General features: G+C 40.2%; 1 protein-coding gene across 7 annotated transcripts in view; it reads left to right on the top strand.

The window, feature by feature from the left end:
- sema5ba (sema domain, seven thrombospondin repeats (type 1 and type 1-like), transmembrane domain (TM) and short cytoplasmic domain, (semaphorin) 5Ba) overlaps positions 1 to 15,353 on the top strand; it is a 182,480-nt gene extending 167,127 nt beyond the window's left edge. For 5 of the 7 annotated variants that reach the window (XM_065961973.1, XM_065961972.1, XM_029280655.2 and 2 more), the window contains 6 exons: positions 3,020 to 3,190; positions 5,157 to 5,231; positions 5,733 to 5,870; positions 7,524 to 7,568; positions 9,588 to 9,793; positions 12,575 to 15,353. In XM_065961973.1, the coding sequence (XP_065818045.1) occupies positions 3,020 to 3,190; positions 5,157 to 5,231; positions 5,733 to 5,870; positions 7,524 to 7,568; positions 9,588 to 9,793; positions 12,575 to 12,751 (812 nt within the window). In that variant the 3' untranslated portion in view covers positions 12,752 to 15,353. The remainder of the gene's footprint in view (positions 1 to 3,019; positions 3,191 to 5,156; positions 5,232 to 5,732; positions 5,871 to 7,523; positions 7,569 to 9,587; positions 9,794 to 12,574) is intronic. The other 2 variants (XM_065961974.1, XM_065961975.1) reach the window with 2 other exon arrangements.
- Positions 15,354 to 21,281: the final 5,928 nt, after the last annotated feature.

Here is a 21,281-nt window from a genome sequence, read left to right as displayed (position 1 = left end):
CTCAGGAAGCCCAAGAGAAGTGGCCTTGGTTACCTCCCATTGGAAGGTAGCCGATCAGAAAGCTTTTTGCTATGAGTGTCGCGTGTACATCTGGTCTCAGAGCGCCTGTCCTCAGTAGACGAACAGGTGAGAAGGACAAGGCCGGTGACTAAAGAGAGAATAAGTGCAAAATAATAATTGATCATGACATTAGAGAGAAGGATGGAGGCAATGTAGATTGCAGAGGAGACTGAAATTAATCCTGTGGTTGTCTGTGTGCAAGGGAAGCAGGTGTGCAAGTGTGTTCTGTGTGTAAGAAAATCCAGGCATTGAATCTGTGGGCATGTTAGTCGGAGTTCAGTTTCTTTGTCTAGCATATAATGTGAAACACAGTTGTTCAAGTTAAGATTGTATTTTCAAACTTTCATTCTTGGCCATATCACATAACACATCTTCACCTCCTTCAGTTGAACGAAAGTGAAGCCAAAACGCATATGCAACAGGCATACTAAGCTGGAGATGCAATGTGGAGCTAAGACATGCACAGAAAGGAGACAGCTGGTGGAACCGTGGAATTGACGCCATTTTCCCTCAACTAACCAACGCAAACGTTTATCATATGGATTAAACATCAAAGATCTCCCAAGTCGGTACAGTTCAGCGCAGTCATGATTCTTGTGTTTGATTGGAACAAATACGTATATTGTCCACGATATATGTAAAGTTCAATGACTGTACTGTTAGTTTTTATTTCATTTTATTTCACCTTTCCTCCTCTGCTCTGTTGGTTGAGCCACATTTCTCAATAGCTGTTGATTATGACATTACACCTGGTTGTTTTGCATCAAAAACGTAATGACAAAAACTACTAAAAAAACAAAGTAACACTTGGACATAAATCAGCATGACTTATTTGAAATGCATTTTAACTTCCTTGTTTGACCCATGTCCCATCTGTTATCATAGAGAAGGCGGGGTTTGTGGCCCATACTGCAGTCAGTCAGTAGGAGTTGTGCTAAGTATTTAGGCTTCACTCCCAGGCGGCTGTTGCTCCGTCCATCTTAATATACAGTCTCTGATTCAAACCATGCAAGAGTCAATGTGAGGCAAGTCCAGGTAAAGTCTCAGGTCAGTTGCAACAAGTTTAAACTGTAGTCAGTCAAGACAGGTCCAATTTAAATCACAGGTCATAGAAAGTCTAATTTATGTCTTAGTTCTATCCCAATAAAGTTTTGAAGTAAAGCCAAGTTTCAAGTCAATTAGAGTGACGCTTCAATTCAAATTAATTCAAATGCAAAGTGAGATGAGTTCAATACTTGTGTAGTAAAAAGTATGTCATGATGGAAATTCAATCAGAAAATTAGCTCGAGAAAACAAGTTTATTTTCCAGGCTGTCCAGAAAATTTCAATGAAAGTGTTATTTTATTTGATAGTCCAAGAAAATTCAGAGTCAGTCCAGGTCAAGTCCCAAGTTAAATCAACTAGTCTACATATCCGTTTATCTGAGGTTTATTCAGTCATGCAAACCAATTCCCACGAGTGTGATTCGTACTGTTCAAGAATTTTACAAGGTCAAAGTCCCATTATTTGGTTCCAATCCAAATAAAAGTTTTGCACTATAAAAATGCCAAGATCATTTCCCTTTTTCTTCACATTTTATTTTGCCTTAATCACTATATAAGTCCAGCTGACCACATGAAAAACAGACATACAGTAAAAGACTGATCAAAATGTGTTGCAGGCAGCTATCCAGTGGGTTGTTCAGTCATTCAGTGAGTGAGACATTCAACAGCCAGTCAACCATGTAAACAGCCAGTTAGTCAAAGAGTCCACCAGGCAGGGCTGTGAGAGTTAGTCGGTAGTCACAGCCTGCTTCACATTAATCCACTCAGCTCATGTCGTTTTCTGCTAGCCTGTGATGTTACCTGGCAACAACGCTTCTCCATCAGTCAAGACGGACACCAGCTCGTCACCCAGCCAGTCAATTAGTCCATCACATGCTCATAATTAGATCAGATTAAACATTAACAGTCCCAATGGGAGGACAAGTCAATGCAACAGGAAAAAGAAGGGCAATACAAAGACAAAGTTGTGTCTATATCAGGAACCCTAAAATACTTTTAAAACAATGTATGTGGTTTTTTTTTTCATCTTCAGGACTCTGTTAGATGAATGAGTATGACCAAATAAGGAAACCTTTTTCAATGAACTGGTGGAGTGTCTTTTTGGCTAATGGTGTGCTAGTCGACCTGCAGGCTTTCTGATAGGTTGAATATAGTGACTGGCTTGGTTACATCTAGCTTTGTATTCAAGACCTACACATTTAGAAATACACAAAGGTGCCCAGATGGTGTGATAAATGTTAGTTCTGTGTCAGGATTAAAACACATTTTATGCAGCATTGAACGAATCCCTGTTCACAAATACACAAACAAATGAAAGCACAGTTTTTATGGGTCCAAGTCATTAAGGGTAGATTCATGTCAAAATTTGCAAACAGTAGGTTATTAGTTTTAAAGTGAAATGTCATTTGTATTGTTTTACATTAAGGAATGCAAACAGGTCACCAGTAAAAAACTAGGTTAGCGAAATGTATGGAAAGATAGAAACAGTAAGGATGCACCAATGAACAAATTGAACAAGTTGAACAAATTAAATGCATCAAATCACAGGTCATTCAAAAACCATACAAGAATTACACAAAAAAGAAAAACATAAGCTTCAGAGTTGGTTAAATTGTTATTTTAAACATGGGTATTTTCACAATCGGTGGATCTCTAGAACACCAGGGTATGATTGGGGCGATTGGAGAGGTATTGGTTGGTAAACCATCTTTAAAATAAATGTGATTTCTTTTTCCCAAAAGGTGAAAAGATTGCATCCCTGTACAAATCAAATACATAGTCCTTTTGGAGTATAGCAGCAAGCACCAATTAAAGACCTGCCTGCTGCAATCTGTATCTTTTTTTATGCTGTAATTTTCTGGTCGTTAACTTTAAAGATCTTTAAGTCAAGCAATGTGTGTGTTTGTGTATTACAGTACATGGTGCATGGGCATGCTGGTCATCCTGGTCCCAGTGCTCAGTGGGTTGCGGCGGCGGTCACTACCAGCGCACACGCTCCTGCAACAGCCCTGCTCCTGCCAACGCAGGGGACATCTGCATAGGACTACACACTGAAGAGGCCCTGTGTAACACGCACACTTGTGATGGTAAGGTCACACATGAATTTGAAATCAAATTCTGTCAAGCCACCGGCGCTTGGGGTGCTTCCATCACACCTCCAGGCAGGATATCAACTCCCACAACATTTCATTTCAGTTTCGACCCCTGGGCTACATTGCTTCTTTCATCTTTTTCTAATGACTAAACCAGGACTAAGATTTATAAAATGATAAACAGTCATGCTGAGCTTACAACCCATCCTGCTAGGCTGCCACCTTGTCGTTACCCACTGTGCTGATGGCTCTTTGATGGCACCATGGCAACCCCTCTTGTAAAAGGTTAATTTTAATGTTGATTTACTGAAATATAGATATCTAAAATAATGTCTTAAGTTGAGAATTATTGGGTTCTATGTTCGACTCTAATACTTGAAAGCAAACAGATGAATACAGTCTAAAGTATATGTCTGACTTTCTAGCCAACAGATCTGTCCAGAAACAAGTTTTCTTCAAGTTGATGGCATTTTGCAAGACCTATGACCTTTCATACAACTGATATGCAAACCTTTATTTATTAAAAGTCCAAATTTGGATGTGGTTCCACAGAAAACTGTCGGAATTAAACTGTCAACTGCTGTGTATGTGTGAGTTACAGGAACCTTTTTGTGGTGGAGACATTTTTAGGATGTTTCAATTTACAGAAGAAATGAAAAATGTTATCCTTTATTGTGACGATTTTTTTTCGAGGTAGATATCTTGGAATATAATTTAAAAAAAGAATAGAGGGCATCTGTATGAATAATAACTAACAGTATTATTTTGAAGGTAGGTTTGGAAATTTATTGTAAATCTCTGCATTAGATTTTAAAAAGTATAGCTATACAATTAGATTGAAAAGTGCATTATTAGGATTAGACATAACAAAAGACCAAGAGGCAGGACTAAGACAGGAATCCAATTTGTGTCCTAATGGCTTTCTTTTTTTATTTTGTTTGGAGTTTAGCCTTGTTTCCCCCAAAGTCTCGCACCATGTAATGATGGGATGGGAGATGAGTAACAAAGCCCTCTATGAACCCCCCCCTTCTACTTTCATTCTGCAACCACAAGGACATTGAAATATTCATGAGAGCTCTGCCGGCTAATCTAAGGGGGAAAAAAGTCCATTATCAGAATTCTCATATGGGTTTAGTCTCGTTCTAAATCTCAACTTTAATGTCAAACAGCCTCCAACATTTTGGTTTACATTATTAATTATGTTGGAAAACAAATATTGCATGGACAAATAACATCTGGAGCAATCACGCATGTGTTTCAAAGTATTTGTGTTCGCCCGCGTGTGCGTACAGCGGCGCCTTGTAGTGCAGATGATTCCTGCCTGAATTAAATAGTTGTTTCCCCCTTTTCCTGAACGCCTTTTCAATTTGTATCAGCGTAACTGTCATTCACAGGGAGGGTAGTGCTTATAGTCAGCCTCCCTGGCAATTACAAAGACAGGTAAAAGGCTTTCTGTCTTTTTTCCCTCCCTTTGCAGAGATGCTAATCTGCCTCCTTCATCAGGTTAATGTTTTCCTGTTTGACGTGGACCAACACATCCCATCAGGCCCGTGCCAATCGACTGTCGGCTAACAACCTTTCCAGCTCCAATCCATCTCCTCATCTGTTCCTTTATTGACCAGCTCAACATCAGTCATCTTTCGGGGTCCTCCTAGTGCCGCCGTCCACTACGTATGCGTAATTAGAGGCAAGCTGGCTGTCAGTCATGGGAATATTTGATGCCCCTGTCGCAGGTCATTTGATTAAAGTCTCCAGCAGTAATAGAGGACAGCAGGAAGGACTGTTGGGACAGAATACTAACAAGGAGGCCTAATGGCGTTTCCTCTGACTCAACAGTGCAATCACGCAGGTTGTCTGGGTGACCAAAATAAATGGGAATAAATGAAGCAATTAAAATAGGCTGTGGTGATGCACGGTTATTAAACACGTTTGAGGTGGTCGGTGTGTTTTGTGTGTCTAGATGGTTGTGTGGCAAGAAGGGAGCAGATGGTGGAGACTGAGCAGCCTGTCGGTGAGCCCCAGACTGATAGGAAAGGTAAAAAAAAAAAAAAAAGAGGCCCGTCCTCTGCCTCCTCACAAACCGTCTCTGCCAAAACTGCACACTTGAGAGCACCCTGAATAACAATCCAGCTTTTTCTTCAGCCTTTCATCGCAGTAGCCTGTGCTCCCTGCACTCTGGGTTGAAAGAGTGGAGCAAGTGCAAGGTTCAAAGCGAGTCGCTGAGAGTTGGGAGTTTTCTCTTTCCTCTTGGGTAGGAGCCTTTGTTTACTGCTCAGTCGCCTGCTGTGGGGAAACGGTACTAAAGCTTGGCTCAAGAGACAAACATCTCCGCAATGCACTAAACAAACTCTCCATGGATTTACTCTCCCTATCCTGTTTACATCACAAACACTTTTTTTTTAGTGTTTTTGGCTGAAGGTTATTGGCCACGGTTGGTGACAGCTTGGGTGGGCGCGTTTGGTTTCCATGCCGTCTTGAGTTTGATGTGGACTTGTTTGTCAAGGTTTGTATTGATTGCTCTTTCTTCTGTGTTTAGGTGGCTGGATGGCGTGGTCGCTGTGGTCAGCCTGTGATGATTCGGGCTTGCAGATGAGAAGTCGGGTGTGTGGTGCTCAGGGAAACATCCCCTGTGCTGGGAACAACACTGAGAGGAGAGACTGTAATGAAATACCTGGTGAGTCAGGCAGCTTTCACATACACACAGGAGCAGCTGCCCCACTTCAAATTGTCCTAACAGATCGAAGTCGGCTGATCAAAGGTTCCTGGAGTGCGATGTCCTTTTCCCAGAAATTGGAAAGGATGCAATCTATTTACTTTGCAGCAAAGAATATCTCAAGAACCCCTACATTATTTTGGCTGGTTTTTATTCACGCTTCTGATTTTCCTTCATTATACAAAACAATTGCACCATGCACCTGAATATAAACTTCTTTATCTCTCTTACTGTGGGACGCTGAATACATAAAATGTCTGCCATTGAAGTGGTTTGAAACTCTACAAGTTTTCCAATATTCTTCCAGGTTTTTTGTTTTGAGTCATACTGTGGACAATAAAAAAGGAAAGCAACAGATACAGATAGTAAAAAAACAAAGATAAGTAGATTGTAAGGACTCTGACACTTTTTAGCAACATCAACATAACTGTCATTTACAATTATGTAACTAATAAAATGGTTCATCAAGTCACAAAAGCACAAAAACAGGTATTTTAAGTTGCTTTGTTTTATCTGATCAAGCATTAAAAAAATGGCTAAATTATCAACAACAATGAACTTAACAGCCGACTGTAATTCATCTCAAACCCTTCTAGATGTTCAGCCTGCAATCCTCCAGTCCTCCTGTAGGCCAGTTCTTCAGCAGCATTCAAACAGCAGCTTGTGGCTTTGTAACCAGATTGTCTATCATCATCAAATATGTTCAAAACACAGTTCCACAGTCCACTCGCATCACCAGTCACCATCCATATTCACAGTCCATAGACACATTAAATATGTTGTTTGTGTGTAGCCTGCATTCTCTTCCTGCACTGATGTCATCCGCTTCTGTTAATCAACCATAATTAAGTCCATGAGATTCCAACAAGTTAGCGGTTGACCCTGTTAGCCCCAGTGTACCTTATTATGCAGACGACAATCTCAAAAACTTTCTCCCAAAATGATCTTTCATGGCCTGCCAGCATTTTCCTCTCTATGCTCAGAATCTCTAATGAGTCCAGGCGAAGATGATTAATATTAATGGGTTGTCACAACACCAAATCACATCTAATTTTATTGCAAATTTCAATGAGGCGATGGATGGATTTGTTAAGGTCACTTGCAGAAGGGAGGCGGCTGGGAGGAAGCTGAAAAATTGGGCAAAATATTAATCAGGAGATGTGGCACTGAAATTAAATCTGCTCACACACACAAAACCTCCCTGCAACCTTCTTCTTTCCTCCTATCTGTGGGGGGCAGGACGCGTTGTAGCTGTAAATTATTGTGAAGTGTCACAGACTGCAACTTGGGGGGGGTTTAATCTGACAGAGCAGAACTGTTTGCTCACTCAACAGTCCTTTTTTTATATCGAAAGTTTAAGAATTCACTGAAGCAAAAAAACTCTCCATGGACCATTTATGCAATATATTCAATGACATTTCAATTTTTCACTCACTGTTTTTGTTTCTGCATGTGTCAACTCCCCTGATGTTACAGTTGAAGGCCGTTGTGTTTTGAAGGCTGACTCTCCAGGAACATTGAATGTGTATGTGCATGTGTGTGTGTGTGTGTGTGTGTGTGTGTGTGTGTGCATGCATGTGTTTGTCTGACCCTGTGTTCCTCTCCTCTCTGCAGTCATTCTCCCTGCATCTGGTTTTGATAAGGACCAACACTGTGGAGGTAAGTGGATAAACAGCTGCCTTCGCTCTGTGTCTATGTGCATGTTGCGGTTTGCCCCTAAATGTTTCTACAGATGTCTGTCCATGTTGTGTGTTCACATGCGTTTCATGTGCATTTTCATGGGAGTTTTTAATTCCAATCCGTGCAAAATCGTACATCAATCAGGAGGAGGAAGGAGAAAACCAGGACAGTAGTTGTACTTCAAATGCACTGGCTAACCCACACCAAAACGGAACGTCTTTTTTCTTCACAAAATTACTGATAGGAAGTAACAACCCGTCATACATATTCCTGCCCCTGGGTAGTGGCTCTTTACTCTACAGAAAAAGTCGTGTGCAAAGACTTTTTTTTTGTGACAGCAACAAGAATTAAATAATTTTTTTCCCATGCATTTCTTAGATTAAATTGTATCAGTCCAGTTATATGGCTGGAGTGTTTTCCATAGAAGGACGCTGTACCTGGGCAGTGGAGTTAGCAGGGGCTTTTCTGGCTCTGCCCTATTCTGTAGCTTTGCTTTTTGGGAATATCTGCTCTTTTGACAATTTTCATTAGCAGTACGCTAAAGATTCTCAAATAAGATTACTCGCGTTCTGAAAAGTTCTGCTCGATATTTCACTTGAACATTAGGTGATCCGTGTTATGAGGAGGTTTATTGATGATGATGCGTCACAAAATAATCATCCTAAACTGCATTGGGAGCAAGCAGCTGCAGAAAAATATCACAACAAAGGCATGAGAAGCTTCAGTTTTGACATGAGCGTTGTACCTTAATTGGTGCATTTACCGGGGGGATGTATGGACAGCGAAACCTCTCTGTCTCGCTCGCTCTTTCCCTTGAGCGTGTGTGCGACAGTCCTATGAATAAAAACAAAAAAAGTCTGAAATATACCTGAGCAGTCCACCCGAGTGTAGTCTATGTGTGGGAAACACTGCAGTGGAAAAATACTTCAGGTGGCATTTAGACTAAAAAAGCTCATTTTGAGCCTCGTCTACCTCAATTTAGGAAGAAATATTATTAACAGTTCTTCACAGTGAGACATTTCAAGAGCTCAGTTCAGTCATACACACTTGGGTTTAAGAATTGGGCATTCATAATAAAGAAATTGGCTCTTCTGAAAATAATCAAAGACGCAAAAATGAAGTGTTCAGCTCAGTGAACATTACATTATGGATGTCCTATCCAAATGAAAAATGAAGGTGTGGATGTGGTTAACCACTGGACTAATCAGCATTGCCATTTGAATTAAGAAAGTAATGTTGTTGAATAAAAGATCATATGGACTGTTTTATACCCCTGTATTACACATTCTCAAAATATGAGTCAATTTTGGACTTAATTTAGTAAACATTAGATGCAAAGTTTTAGGAGAAGATACTAGAAATTATTTACTAGAGCTGGTTAAAAGTATTGATTCATCAATGAATTGAAATTATTATTTTTCCAATTCAATATCGATCCAGGGAAATCCTCAGATGGATTTTATTGGTTGTAATGAAGCCCCTCTCCACTGGGGACGCTGTGGGTGCTGTGAATTCAGATTAGGCACAAATGTGCTGTTGTTTATGTGTATTAAATGGAAGCCTATTTATCAAAAATCGAATGGTCGAATTGCCTGGTGAGGTTGTGGACAATACCCTGCTCTAATTACAGAATGAAAATTGGAAGCCAAAACGCAGAACAAGCCAGGATTTAACTGTCCAGAAATCCCAATGTCTTGTTTGAAGGGAAAACCAAGATATCTTTTCTAAAACTTAGGGGGGAAAAAAAGAGTGTTAAGGGTTTCAAGGTTGGATTGCAGGTGCACAGCATGTTTGTCCAATACAAGATCATGGCAGGTGTAGCAGGTGACTACTAACTATATGAAACCAGTTTTGACCTGGCTGATAAAAAATAATTGTTAAATTTGGGATGAAAATCAAGCCAAAAACCGGAAACAACGTTTTTTTTCTCCAGAATATGATGCTGTATTGTAAGCTGAGCACTTCAATAACACTCCATGTATCCTCCTCATTTCCCAGCATTCACCTCACTCCACCTAATTGCCACTGGTGTTTCCTGTTTCCTCGGGGCGGGGCTGCTGTCCTTCCTGATCTACGTCTACTGTCAGCGATTCCATAAGCCTTCGCAGGAGTCTGCCATCATTCATCCCACAACTCCAAACCACCTCAACTACAAGGGCAACACTACGCCAAAGAATGAGAAGTACACGCCCATGGAGTTCAAGGTACGTGATCAGAGGGACGCTCTGAAGCTGCATTTTTAAATATTCCAGAGATATGGCAACACAAAAGGAAGTAGATATACATTTTACTGTTTTTCACAAACTCACCAACACACAATGTAAATGTGGAAGATTCAAGGGCAGTGTATGTGATTCATGTTTTATTTAGAGCAATTTATTCATGCATTTATCTCAAAAGAGCACTAGCCACAAAAGATGAATTACTGTTCATTTCCATTCCTCCTTGCTGTTACACAGAACCTGAAGGTTTTAAACCCTCCTTCTTCCCCACAAACTCAAGTCCTTATTAATGGGCCCCATTAGCTTGCTAAGGCATTAGTCAGCCCTCGACCTCCCACAGCTATCGGTCTACTGTGCATTCACATTTACAACAAGTCGAGAAACTATTTTTACCTGAGACTTATAGTACACTTCTGTAATCAGTTTTGTTTTGTATTTTAAAGATATTTTAACATCTTCACTGACTTTTATTTTTTTACAAGATTTGATGTTGACACCAGTCTATCATGCTTTGCGCATTTGATGTATCTCTTAACACCACTGCCTCTGCTTCATCAAAAATGATGTTATTTGTGTAATCTTTTAGACTTTTGAACTTGAAATTTCAAGAAAAAGGCCCAGGTAAAAACTCAGGAGATTGAGTTAAAAATATTGCGGTTAAAAGACATATAGGTTCTTAGGAATGTTGCTAGCCGTCATGCAATATGGGAAATGTCAAATCCACTTTGTAAGGTTAACTCATACCTAACTTTAAGGAAGCTCTGGGGCTTTAATCACCTTACAACTGTGTATCAACAACTGCTATTTGTCTACATTCACTTAAACAAATCACTGTCATAACTGACATGGCTTTTTATTGAACAATTGGCTTATCTATTATTAATAAAAGGTCATTTGGTAACATATAGATATGGTGCTATTCAGTAGCAGTGGCTATACAATTACATTCATGCACAAATTCAGACTGACTTGTTTTAACTCTTGGAGACTAGTTATGACGAATGCTTCAGGCAGAAGTTAAAATGCTAATGAGCTTGTCAACTATTTTGACTCATAGTGACATGAATTTCTATGCAGATTGGCCTTCAGTTATTGATGCAATATTCAAACTGGACTTACTTAATTCCTTGTTATCTTCTCTTCTTTAATTGGTCTGAATGCGGCCTCTGTCTGACTTCAGTTCTGGGCCAGGAGGGATTAATCCTAACCTATCTGTCAACCTAACAATATCTCAGATCCTACCAAAGCTTGACAGGAACATGGTGTCAAACCAGAGTGACCCGGCCCTGTGTTTCTGATCGTGTCAGCCTCCTGACACTTGTCATGCTTGCTGTTTTTGTTGTTGCTTTTGGACATGGTGCTGACAGCCATGGTGGTGCTGAGAGGGAACTCATTAGCTTTAATGACCAGAAGGGGCCAGACTCTGTCTGTTGTGTAGCCAATGTCACTGTGTACCACTACAGCAATGTTTATCCAACAGGTTCCCTGTCCTCCAGGCCAATTTATGATGCCCAGCGTTGTGTATTTCACCGACTCTAACCTGATTATCTTCCTGCCTCGGTCCCCAGAGCTGTTCAGATGGATTACATTAGACTAATGCTTCCCCGGGAAAGTGTTTCACCTTATGTTCGGCTTTTACCAGACACTCAGCAATTGCATTAGAATAAAATGTGGGTTTTAGACTTGTTTTTATTTAAGAGGCCTGCAGTGAATTCCTGCCATCTCATAAATTAGTGTATTGAGTAGACTTGACGTGAACTAAATTAAATTTATTAAATTGGTTTGGTTTGGTTATGAATACACTTACAGCACACAAGCCAGCATCCCAAGGATAGTGGAGGTATTTTATTCACCTGTGAGCAAGAATTGCTGATACTATTGATGAGTCTTACATAAACAGAAAACATTGTGCCCAGAGTGCACAAATAATTTACCTTAACAAGTCCGTTGTGTCTATAACTGAGTTCTCAAAACTTTTTTTCCCACAAATCTTCCAGAGCAGAAAAATGTTTCAATACAAGTCTTCTTGTCAAAAGGGATTTTCTACAAATGAATGTGTGCATTATACTACAGACTGAAGAGATTGCTGCACTAGAATATAAAAACATAAACTTGATTGAGAAAATTTCCTGACAATGTTTTCAGAACCAGTTGAACTATTATTGCCTGACATCAGACTTTTCTTCACTTTTTTTTAATGCGGCAATAGTAAGATAAGGTAATTATCAGCTTCATGTACGTTAAGTCAAATTCTCTTTGTCATTTCAACCATTTGCAAAGTACACTGTGAGATGAAATTTTGTTCCTCTAGGGCGCTGATGCTACATAAGACACATAGGGTAATATATGAGGCTACAAGCCATAAACATTTGAACTCAACCTATTGCATCAGCCACTTTAGCCCTTAAGGCAGAGACAAGGTTCCTGCATCACAATGTCAGGGTTTATTCTTGAGTAAATCACCCACTGGCTGAGGCAGTGAAAAACAATGAGGAAAATCTGTCCGCCAGCATATTTAACAAACACTATATTTTTGGTGTTATACTATATTATTGTCTCTTACTTTTTTCTTGTTTGAAAAACTTCCTCTTGTCCATGTTGGTCGCCTGGTAATCCTATTTTGACCAAAGCTTATTTCTCACAATTTAGTTGTTTCTGGTCGTAGTATGTAAAAAGTTATCTTTTTTTTATTTATTTTTTTTGCATTATATATATATATATTATAAAAATTCAAAGTTATTTGTCTTTGCTTCATTATTCCAGACACTGAACAAGAATAACCTCCTACCAGACGAAAGATCCAACTTCTACCCAACGCCACTCCAGCAGACGAATGTCTACACCACCACCTACTATCCCACGGCGCTAGGCAAGTTTGACTACCAGCCTAACTCCTCCCCTTCGCCATGCAGGACCTACAACAACAGTAACAACAGCTGAGGCACGCCACATGACTGTATCTCCAAACCCCCCTGCCAGCACCCCCAAAACAGACGACAACTAAATGCCATGGTGACATAACTGAACCGACATGAACTGAAATGTTTCTCAGACTCGGCTAGGTTTTTCCTTTCACCATCACCCTTCTTCTCGCTCCCATAGTCTCTTCCACATGGTTGGATTTGTTTCTTCAAGGGCGTTTCTGGAACTTTCCATTAGGAGATGTGGGTTTGGATAACATGGCTTGGGTCCTGGTGCAGTCAGAGACTTATGCAACCAGCTGGGGGGGTGTTATTGTAACGGCCTGACTGGATAAAGCATTATCAACTCAGAGGATCATTTGGGGGAAAATTGTGGAAAACTTTAGCTGAACCAGCTATGCCTCTAAACTTATTGCTGTGACCATTCAGCACAGGTGCTGAATCGAGCAACCACAACTCCAGAGAAAGAACTTTGACTAAAATATGTAATCATTTCTCTGGATCCCGGTCACCATTTCACACCTCTCCATTACTAACTACATTCTCAGCCTGTAATGAACTTTGAATCCCTCAACAACAAAGCAGTTAGTGAGAACAAACAGTGCGTATTGTTATGTCCTTGCCACACAGCGCTGTGGGACAGAACAACAACAAAAGAGAGAACTCAATGAGGTTGATGATAAAGTAAATTAGAGATCAATATCAGCTTATTTGTAAGAGACCGATGCACGCCCTCCCTTGCTGGCATTTCACATGACAGAGAGATAATGACCTCAGAGTTGATAAAAGTTTCTGGACAGCTGGTTGGCAGAGACACAACAGGACACTTCTGTCTGAGTTGGAGAAAATTCTGCAAACTTGCTGCCAATGGGAGTCACACATTTTATGGACAAGGACGTTCAGTGGAGCAAGGGGGATTTTTGAGAGGCAGTCTGAACTGTACATAAAGCTTTGGGAATGCCTTGGGTGCCTGTATGCAATAGAGGGCAGGGGCGAGATTTGATTTCTTCTACTTCTGTTTTTTTTTCTTTTTTCTTCGAAGAACAATAAAGACTTCTTAAAGGAAATTAATTGATTCTCCAATTAATTCTCCAAGAGATGCATTGAATCTACTGAGTGCTAAATAGCTCAGTGGTCATATCAAATATGACCAGTGTGCTGAACAACTGGATTGGGTTTTATATGATAGAATAAGCTAGTAGACTGGCACTTGTTCCTTTTTTTTTTTTAATCTTTGTTTTTTAAGATGTTTGTTTTATTCTCGGACAAGCCGTAGCATAGGAGGAAATATTCTGCTAATAAAACATAGCTGATAATGCTTGCTTCTTTAATTTCACTTCACTGAGTGATTGCATTCCTTTGTAATGTTAATTTTCCGACGTTTGTCATCGCATTTTCAATACATGAAATGTTAACACAAAGATGAAATTTTAAAAATGTATATGTTTTTTTTGGGAATGACTGTAAAAAAATAAGAGCATCCATTTGGCCCTGCTTGGAAATAAAAAAAATACAAAAAACTGAATCATGCTTGCAAAGAAGCTTGCCTGTGAGTGGACCAGCGTGAGTGCATGTGTGTGTGGTTGTGTGTACATGAACACACATGTACCCGATCACTGTGTGTCAGTATGCCTGATTGAGCAAATATGCGTTGCTGTATTTTGTAAAATGTAAATGCTTTCATACATATGACTATACATGAGGAGGTCAGTAAAAGTGATCTGTTTGTGCATTTTTTCCACATGATGTCGCTGACACAGGCATTCTACTGTTTTTCTATATTTCATGTATGAGATGTTAATCATTGTAAAGTAACGCATCCTCGCACCTCTGGTCCCTACAGAGGTGAAGCAGACACTATTTATAGTCTAAGCTTGGTTTATAAAAGGGCATTTTCACAGCTATATTTTATTATTATTATTATTATTATTATTATTGCCTGATTGATAAATGCTAACCCAGCAATGCTTTTCAGTTCAGCTACTGTACGCACGAGATGAGAGCTCTATCTGTATATAGGAGCAACAGCCTTGTGCGGCCCATTTAATGACCCTGCAGAGGATCCTGTAAATGTATCTGTATATTGTATAGCTAACACTGTTTGTTTAAAAAAAAAGCCTTATAGTTGTTTAAAAAAAAAAGTGCAGCAGCTAAGTACACACCAACCATGAGGTTTGTTTGGGGACAGAGCTCCATGATGTGACCAACCGCCTGTGGCTTCTGACCTTTCCCAGCTGCTCAAACATCAAATTTCCAGAGACACATGAACCCTGGCTCAAAAATAATCTCTGTGTAGCAACGATAATAAGAGTATCAAATAATATGGACGGCAAATAATCACATGAAGTGGAGAAAATTGGAATACAGATGAAGTAATTTTGGTCTAAACTTAAGACTCTTTTGGTCTGGTGTAAAAGAGAGTCATCTGATTGGTCAGTTTTGAGCTCTGTCCCCTGCGATGTGAGGCTCTGTGCCCTTCTATGCAACTTACCAGGTGTACTGTTAGACCTGTCATGTAGACTGTAATCACTGCCTTTTAGACACTGTGAATTTTTTGGTACCCTATATTTTTGTATATTGTACAATATGAAAGGATAATAAACCTTGATGCCAACACAACAGTCTGACCGGTTGGCTCTGTCACACTTATGGTTTTTTGGGAAGATTTAAGATTATTTTTAAGCTTGGATTCAGGATATTTTTATCTTAATGGTTGAAGGTTCCAAGATTTGAATTATTTCCCAAACTACTTAGATTTTCGAGATTATAAAGGGAATGGACATGATGTCTTTCATTCAGTTTACAGGTTTACTGTTTAGGTCAGAAAAGTGCTTTTCATGTAGAATATCACAATTTCGTTTGCAAGTATACTTTTCTATACTCTGCCAGTAGTCTATGGGAGGAATCCTTCAACTGTACAGTCTATGCCACTGTAGATCAATAGAGAGTACTTTGTGTTGAAAATGAAAAATTCAGCCTGAAAATCAAGTTCTCTCTCCTCCCCTGCTTTAGTCATTATAAGCCACATAACACTATGTGATATCATTAATCGTTTTCTTGCTTCAAACAGATTGAGACCTTCACATTCATCATATCAGTGAGCTTTTATAATCTTTTAATGCATCATAGAACCAATTACCTGTGTGTGTACTTAAGATATCAACCAGTCCAAGGCTCCATGGAGTACAGCAATCACAAAACAGCAAAAGCCCTCACTCACTTACTACTAGTTATTAAAGTGTGTTGACATGCATTAGTGGAACTTCATTATGAAGGATACGTCTGGTTTTCAAAAGTTGATCAGCACTTGGCCTGAGAAAAACAAACAACGTCATACTTTGAGACTAGAGATGAGACTGATCCGATCTTATATCGTTATCGGGTCAGATATTGACATCATTTATGTATGGGATATCGGACTGACGGCGCCGATCCACGTCACAGATCAAGCAAGAGGGTTGGGCACTTTAAACATTCTTAACTGGCACAGTCTCGATTTGAAGACATTCAGACCGAACTGTAAAAAATGTCCTCAAATCGTCTCCATGACGACGTTCAGACAAGATGGAACAGCTCCTCCTTCTCCTGGATGATAAAAGCTTCAGTTTGACTTCAGTTTTAAGACTGAATTTAAAAACCTGAGACCTGTTGCTACTTCCTGTTTGGATGTAAATACAGCACATTGCAATCAGTGCAATGCTGGGTTTACTACAGCTTTGTGTAGCCTCACACATAATACCAACAACAACAATAACACTGTTAGTTATGATGTAAAAATATCAGTATTGGTTTCATGTGTATCGGAACTGAACTGAAAAAAAGTGGATCGGTGCATCTCTATTTGAGACATACTTTGTCTCAAACTATCAGTGGTGACTGACAGGTATTTGCTCACACGTTCTTGTGATAAATATCCAGTGCTTTCCTGCAAACGTCTGAAACATCGAGTTTCAATGGGTGGTATACTCCAAAATTAAACAATGATAACTTTAGCTGATAACACTCTGAAACAGCATGTTTAGTGTATCTCAATCCATTTTAAGTGAAACTCAGTTTCATAAATGGGATTAGGGAAATTAATAACAATAGTTGTTATCATCACAACAATGCAACAATGTAGGGTAATTAAAAAAGATCCTTTGATGCCACATTCTCTAAAACACTTCATGGTAGTGTCAGAAGTTTGAAAAAGTACTAAGGATTAAAATCACAAACGGATCAACTGATGTCTTCTCAAATCAGAAGCTGTCACAAGCAATGGAGAGAAAACAGCTGGCCAAAGACAAAGAGAGGAAGTGAAAAAGAACATCGTTAGTTAAAACAGAGCAGTTTTACACAGTTAAATACGTGATTCCCTGATTGTTTCACGGCAGTTATGTCTCTGCACAACCCCATCATCACACCTGCAGCTACAGCCGCAAAAAAAAACCAGCTTGTTCTTATTTACAGGTTGACAAATACAGACATTCTGACAAGTCCCTACGGCATGTTATATACGTGTAAAAGAAAGTTTGTAACTCTGGAGTGTCTGCTGCAGACAAACAGAAAGCAGAAAAGAGAGACAGCAATGTCTCCTCTCTATATTTAAATTTATTGCCGATGTGTTTACTGTTGACTGGGGGGCTCCACACTACTACTCAGTGACTGCTATACAGAAATGTACAGAACACAGCAACAAAATATAAATAATTAAAGAAATCCAGACAGAGGAAAGATCTCTGCAGTTACAGAAAGCCACTTTCAAATGTGTTGGAATTTGTTCGATAACATTTTATTTCCCAGCAATGTATGCAGGTTAGTGATTAAAAATCTGAAAATTGCCTAATTCTGTGTCCATGAGTTCATATTGTATGGGGGATTTTTCTCAGTATAGTAGAGAACTTTAAAGACAAACTACAATGGAGGGATGAATGGAACAACATACATGCTGTCAGCCGTGTGGAAGAAAAAATGAGCTTCCATGCCTGTAAGAGCACATCCTATCATCTGCCACACATTCCTTCAATAGAGCCACCCCTTTAGGATGCCAAAGTCTCAGTGCATCCTCTCCCTTCACCCCCTGAACAAATGATTGCAGTGCTGGAAACTTCCCTTGTATGAGAAGAGGGAAGATGGATGGGACAAGCAAGTCAAGTAGTCAGGGTGTGTCCAGCAGAGTGCCCGTGGATCACTGCTGGTGCCAGTGGCCCAGACATCAGTACTTTATCACTACACTACAATGACTCTGCTGCTGTGCAGAAGACCAGGATCAGAGCCGGAGAACAGCTTCTGTCACGCCGAACAGGAAAAGACGGTAAATAAAATCTGACACAACATTCTGTGTACACTCAGTCTTTAGCCCTCACATAAATAACTGAGTGTACTGTTTGTATTTTCTGCTGAAACAACTATATCATTGGTTGTCAGAAAGGAAAGCAGGCCACTCTTCATCCCCTTAAACACACACAAACACAAACACGCACACCAACACATGCCCAGTGTACACATCTTTCTTATTTGGTCCAATGCAGCCCTGGCTGTACCTCTCAATTAGAGAGCAGCCTCTCCACAGTTTTATTAATGGTCGCAGTGAAAGCATTAATCAGTTGGTATTCTGCTGACAGACAGATGCAGAGATCGTCACTCTGGCAAGCAGCCAAGAGGAGGTTGTGGGCTTGAGGAGGCCGCTCCGATTAGATGCAGCGAAAGGAAGTAGGAAGGACGTGAACTCTGCTTTTATGATTCACCCTCTGTGACAGTGAGGAATAAGAATAACTCTGAAGAAAAGTGAGGGAAAGCACCAGCTTCGGCTTTATGATGATCTCTGATATTAATGGGATTTTTTTTTTATTGAAACAGAGATAGCAGCCCTGTGACAGATGAGTCAGCATCTTTGACAAGCCAAGCCGTGAGTCACATTAGTGGGGAATCATCCTGAAAAGAAGTTGCTGCTGTACAAATTATTGTGTACAACTTTAGCGTTTATGAGAATGGCAGTTTGAGCACATTTAAAAAAAAACGATTGTGTTGAAAAAAAGGTTACTGAAAATATTAAATGTTAGAGGATGATTTCAGATCGGAACTCCACCTCCTTCATAGAGAGGGTAAAATGTCTTAAGCTGCAAAACCCTGAAGCCTTTGTAGTATAAAGAAGGCTCTATTGTCAAGCCAACATGTTTCTTTTTGTGGCTCTCGACTGGTTCAACCAGAAATGTTTTGCTTCTGCCAGCACCAAAGCAGTCCAGTGCTTGTCTCTTAAAACCTCAAACACTCTCAGCTCCCAGCATTGATCACAGTTGCATAATATGAGCAGCTGATGTTTGTTCCATGTTTTTGTGTTTACAGAATGAGCAGCCGGTTGTTTTTGGTGTGTTGTTCGTTGTCCCAGACGGCGGCCGACAGACGTGTCTGTGTTCTCATACAGCGAGGCAGGATGGGCGGATCACACATTGTCTGAAGTCGAGGCCAGAAAATGCTCTCATCGTCTGCTGGGACTGAGACTTTGTCACGTCTGCCATCACAGTTCTCCATCCTCCTCTATAGGAAAATAGAGTAATTGTTTGATGGGATTCATCGGCTTAGCATTAATCCACTGGCCAGTTCTTCTCTGTGTGTAAGTGTGGTCTGAGCAAAGCCTGCCTGGGAAGGAGCTCAGAGAGAAGTGGTAATATTAGAAATGTAATCAATGGAGTCAAGCAGCGGCCGGTGTGCAATCAGTTGTAGAACAAAATCAAGCCGTCTATAGGGGTTTGTCCCTTTAATCCTATAAATTCCTTTAATGACCAACAAATCAAGCAGACACTCAGATACTGCACATACCCTACTTACCACATGTCAACTCACCAAAAGACCAACCCAGGAGTGTCCTAAATGTTGGCATCAAATGAAACACTGCTACATGATGCAGTATGAATGTCTATGTATCATACAGTTCAGACTGACACTGTTTTGGCAAATGTACATGGTGAACAACCTTCATTGGTATGAATGGACAAACATATTGGAGTCCAACATTCAACCTCACAGCACAACCATGTAACAGTAGAGTCCGGTTATTCCCAAAGCGGGGCCCTTGATGACAGGGGAGGTACAGCAAGAGGAAATAAATAAAATGCACACCGTCTCGCACTGCCAGCAAAGCGTGCCAAATGTAATATGACTTCCAATTAAACATAAGGCTAACAATGGATCTTCACCAGATGTCATAACTACTAAAACAAAGAAAAGATGACTGGTCATATCTCGCCCTCGGGTTCACCTGAAGAGAGCCACACCCATTCCTCTTGCCACATCCTACATGTGAGAGATTGTTTCTTCTCTTGATGAAGTTGCTATTTTTTTACATACGTTTGAGATCAATTCTAAATATATAGGAATTTGTTAGCTAAGAGCATGACTGACAGTGTGTTTAGTATATATCGATATATGTTATATGGATGGTAAATGGACTAGAGCTCGCTTTCTAGTCTTCTGACTACTCAAAAGTGCTTTTACAGCGCATGTCACACCTACACATTCACACACTGATGGCAGAGGTTGCTATGTATTGTGAGACCATCAGAAGTAACTAATCCCATTCATACGCCGCCGACGAAGCAGCAATTTGAGGATAATTTTCTTGCCCAAGGACACATCGGATATGTTGCTGCATGAGCTGGGGATCAAACCTCCAACCTTCCCGTTGAGAGACGACGACTCGACCAAGTGAGCCACACAACTGCCAATGAGAAAAAGTTTTGGAACCAACAGTCTGTAGAAAAGAGAGAAAACTAAGACTGCCTCAAATCTGTAAAAGTCCAACAGGTGTCTGTAAACAAATCTCTCAGCAGTCTTAAGGCCATGTAGTTGAGAGAGAAGTTTGGATGCTCTTTTTGCTTTTTCTTTTAAATAGGACAGGATGGGTTAATGGTGCCACGAGTTAACCCCAGCTGACAGAGAGAGATGAGACTGAGAGACTGAGACGGCAGTGATAGAGGGTCCTCTCCTCCCCCTAATAAAGCGCAGAGGAGAGACCAAACGATGTTAAATCACCTCCAACGCCTCCCTCTCACACAAAGCCGAGCCTCCACATTTGGCTGTTAAAGTAGCCTCTGTAGAGAGGGGAGGCTGTTTCCAAGACGCTCATTTAACGAACATTGGGGTTTATGGTAGTTGCAGCACATAGAGCCAGAGTGAGCCATTTGCGTTTTTATTCAATCTACTTAACCATCTGACGAAGGTTGTAAAGGCTGGCAGCCGCACTGAGTGGATGCAATATTGATGACAGTGTCGTAAATAAAACTGCTGATGGTATGGAAATATTGATGGGGACACTGGTATCACAGAGTGTGACGCGAGGTAACTTTACCTATCTCCTTTCCAGCATCTCAAGAAGCCGTCAGAATCGTTTAAAGGAGCAGACCACCACCCATTTATTATCACCTAATACAATAGGTTTTTACTTTGTCTGCTCTTATTTGCAAATAAGCACAGTGCTCTTTTTATTCAAGCTGACGTTTGCTCTTAACAACACTTTCACTCTTCAGTAAATTGTCCTTGATTTATATTTGAACCATGCTATGGCAGGTTTG

The sequence above is a fragment of the Labrus bergylta genome, chromosome 13 (genome assembly GCF_963930695.1).
Source record: "Labrus bergylta chromosome 13, fLabBer1.1, whole genome shotgun sequence".
NCBI classification, from domain to species: domain Eukaryota; kingdom Metazoa; phylum Chordata; class Actinopteri; order Labriformes; family Labridae; genus Labrus; species Labrus bergylta.
This window is presented reverse-complemented; position numbering and strand designations above follow the sequence as displayed.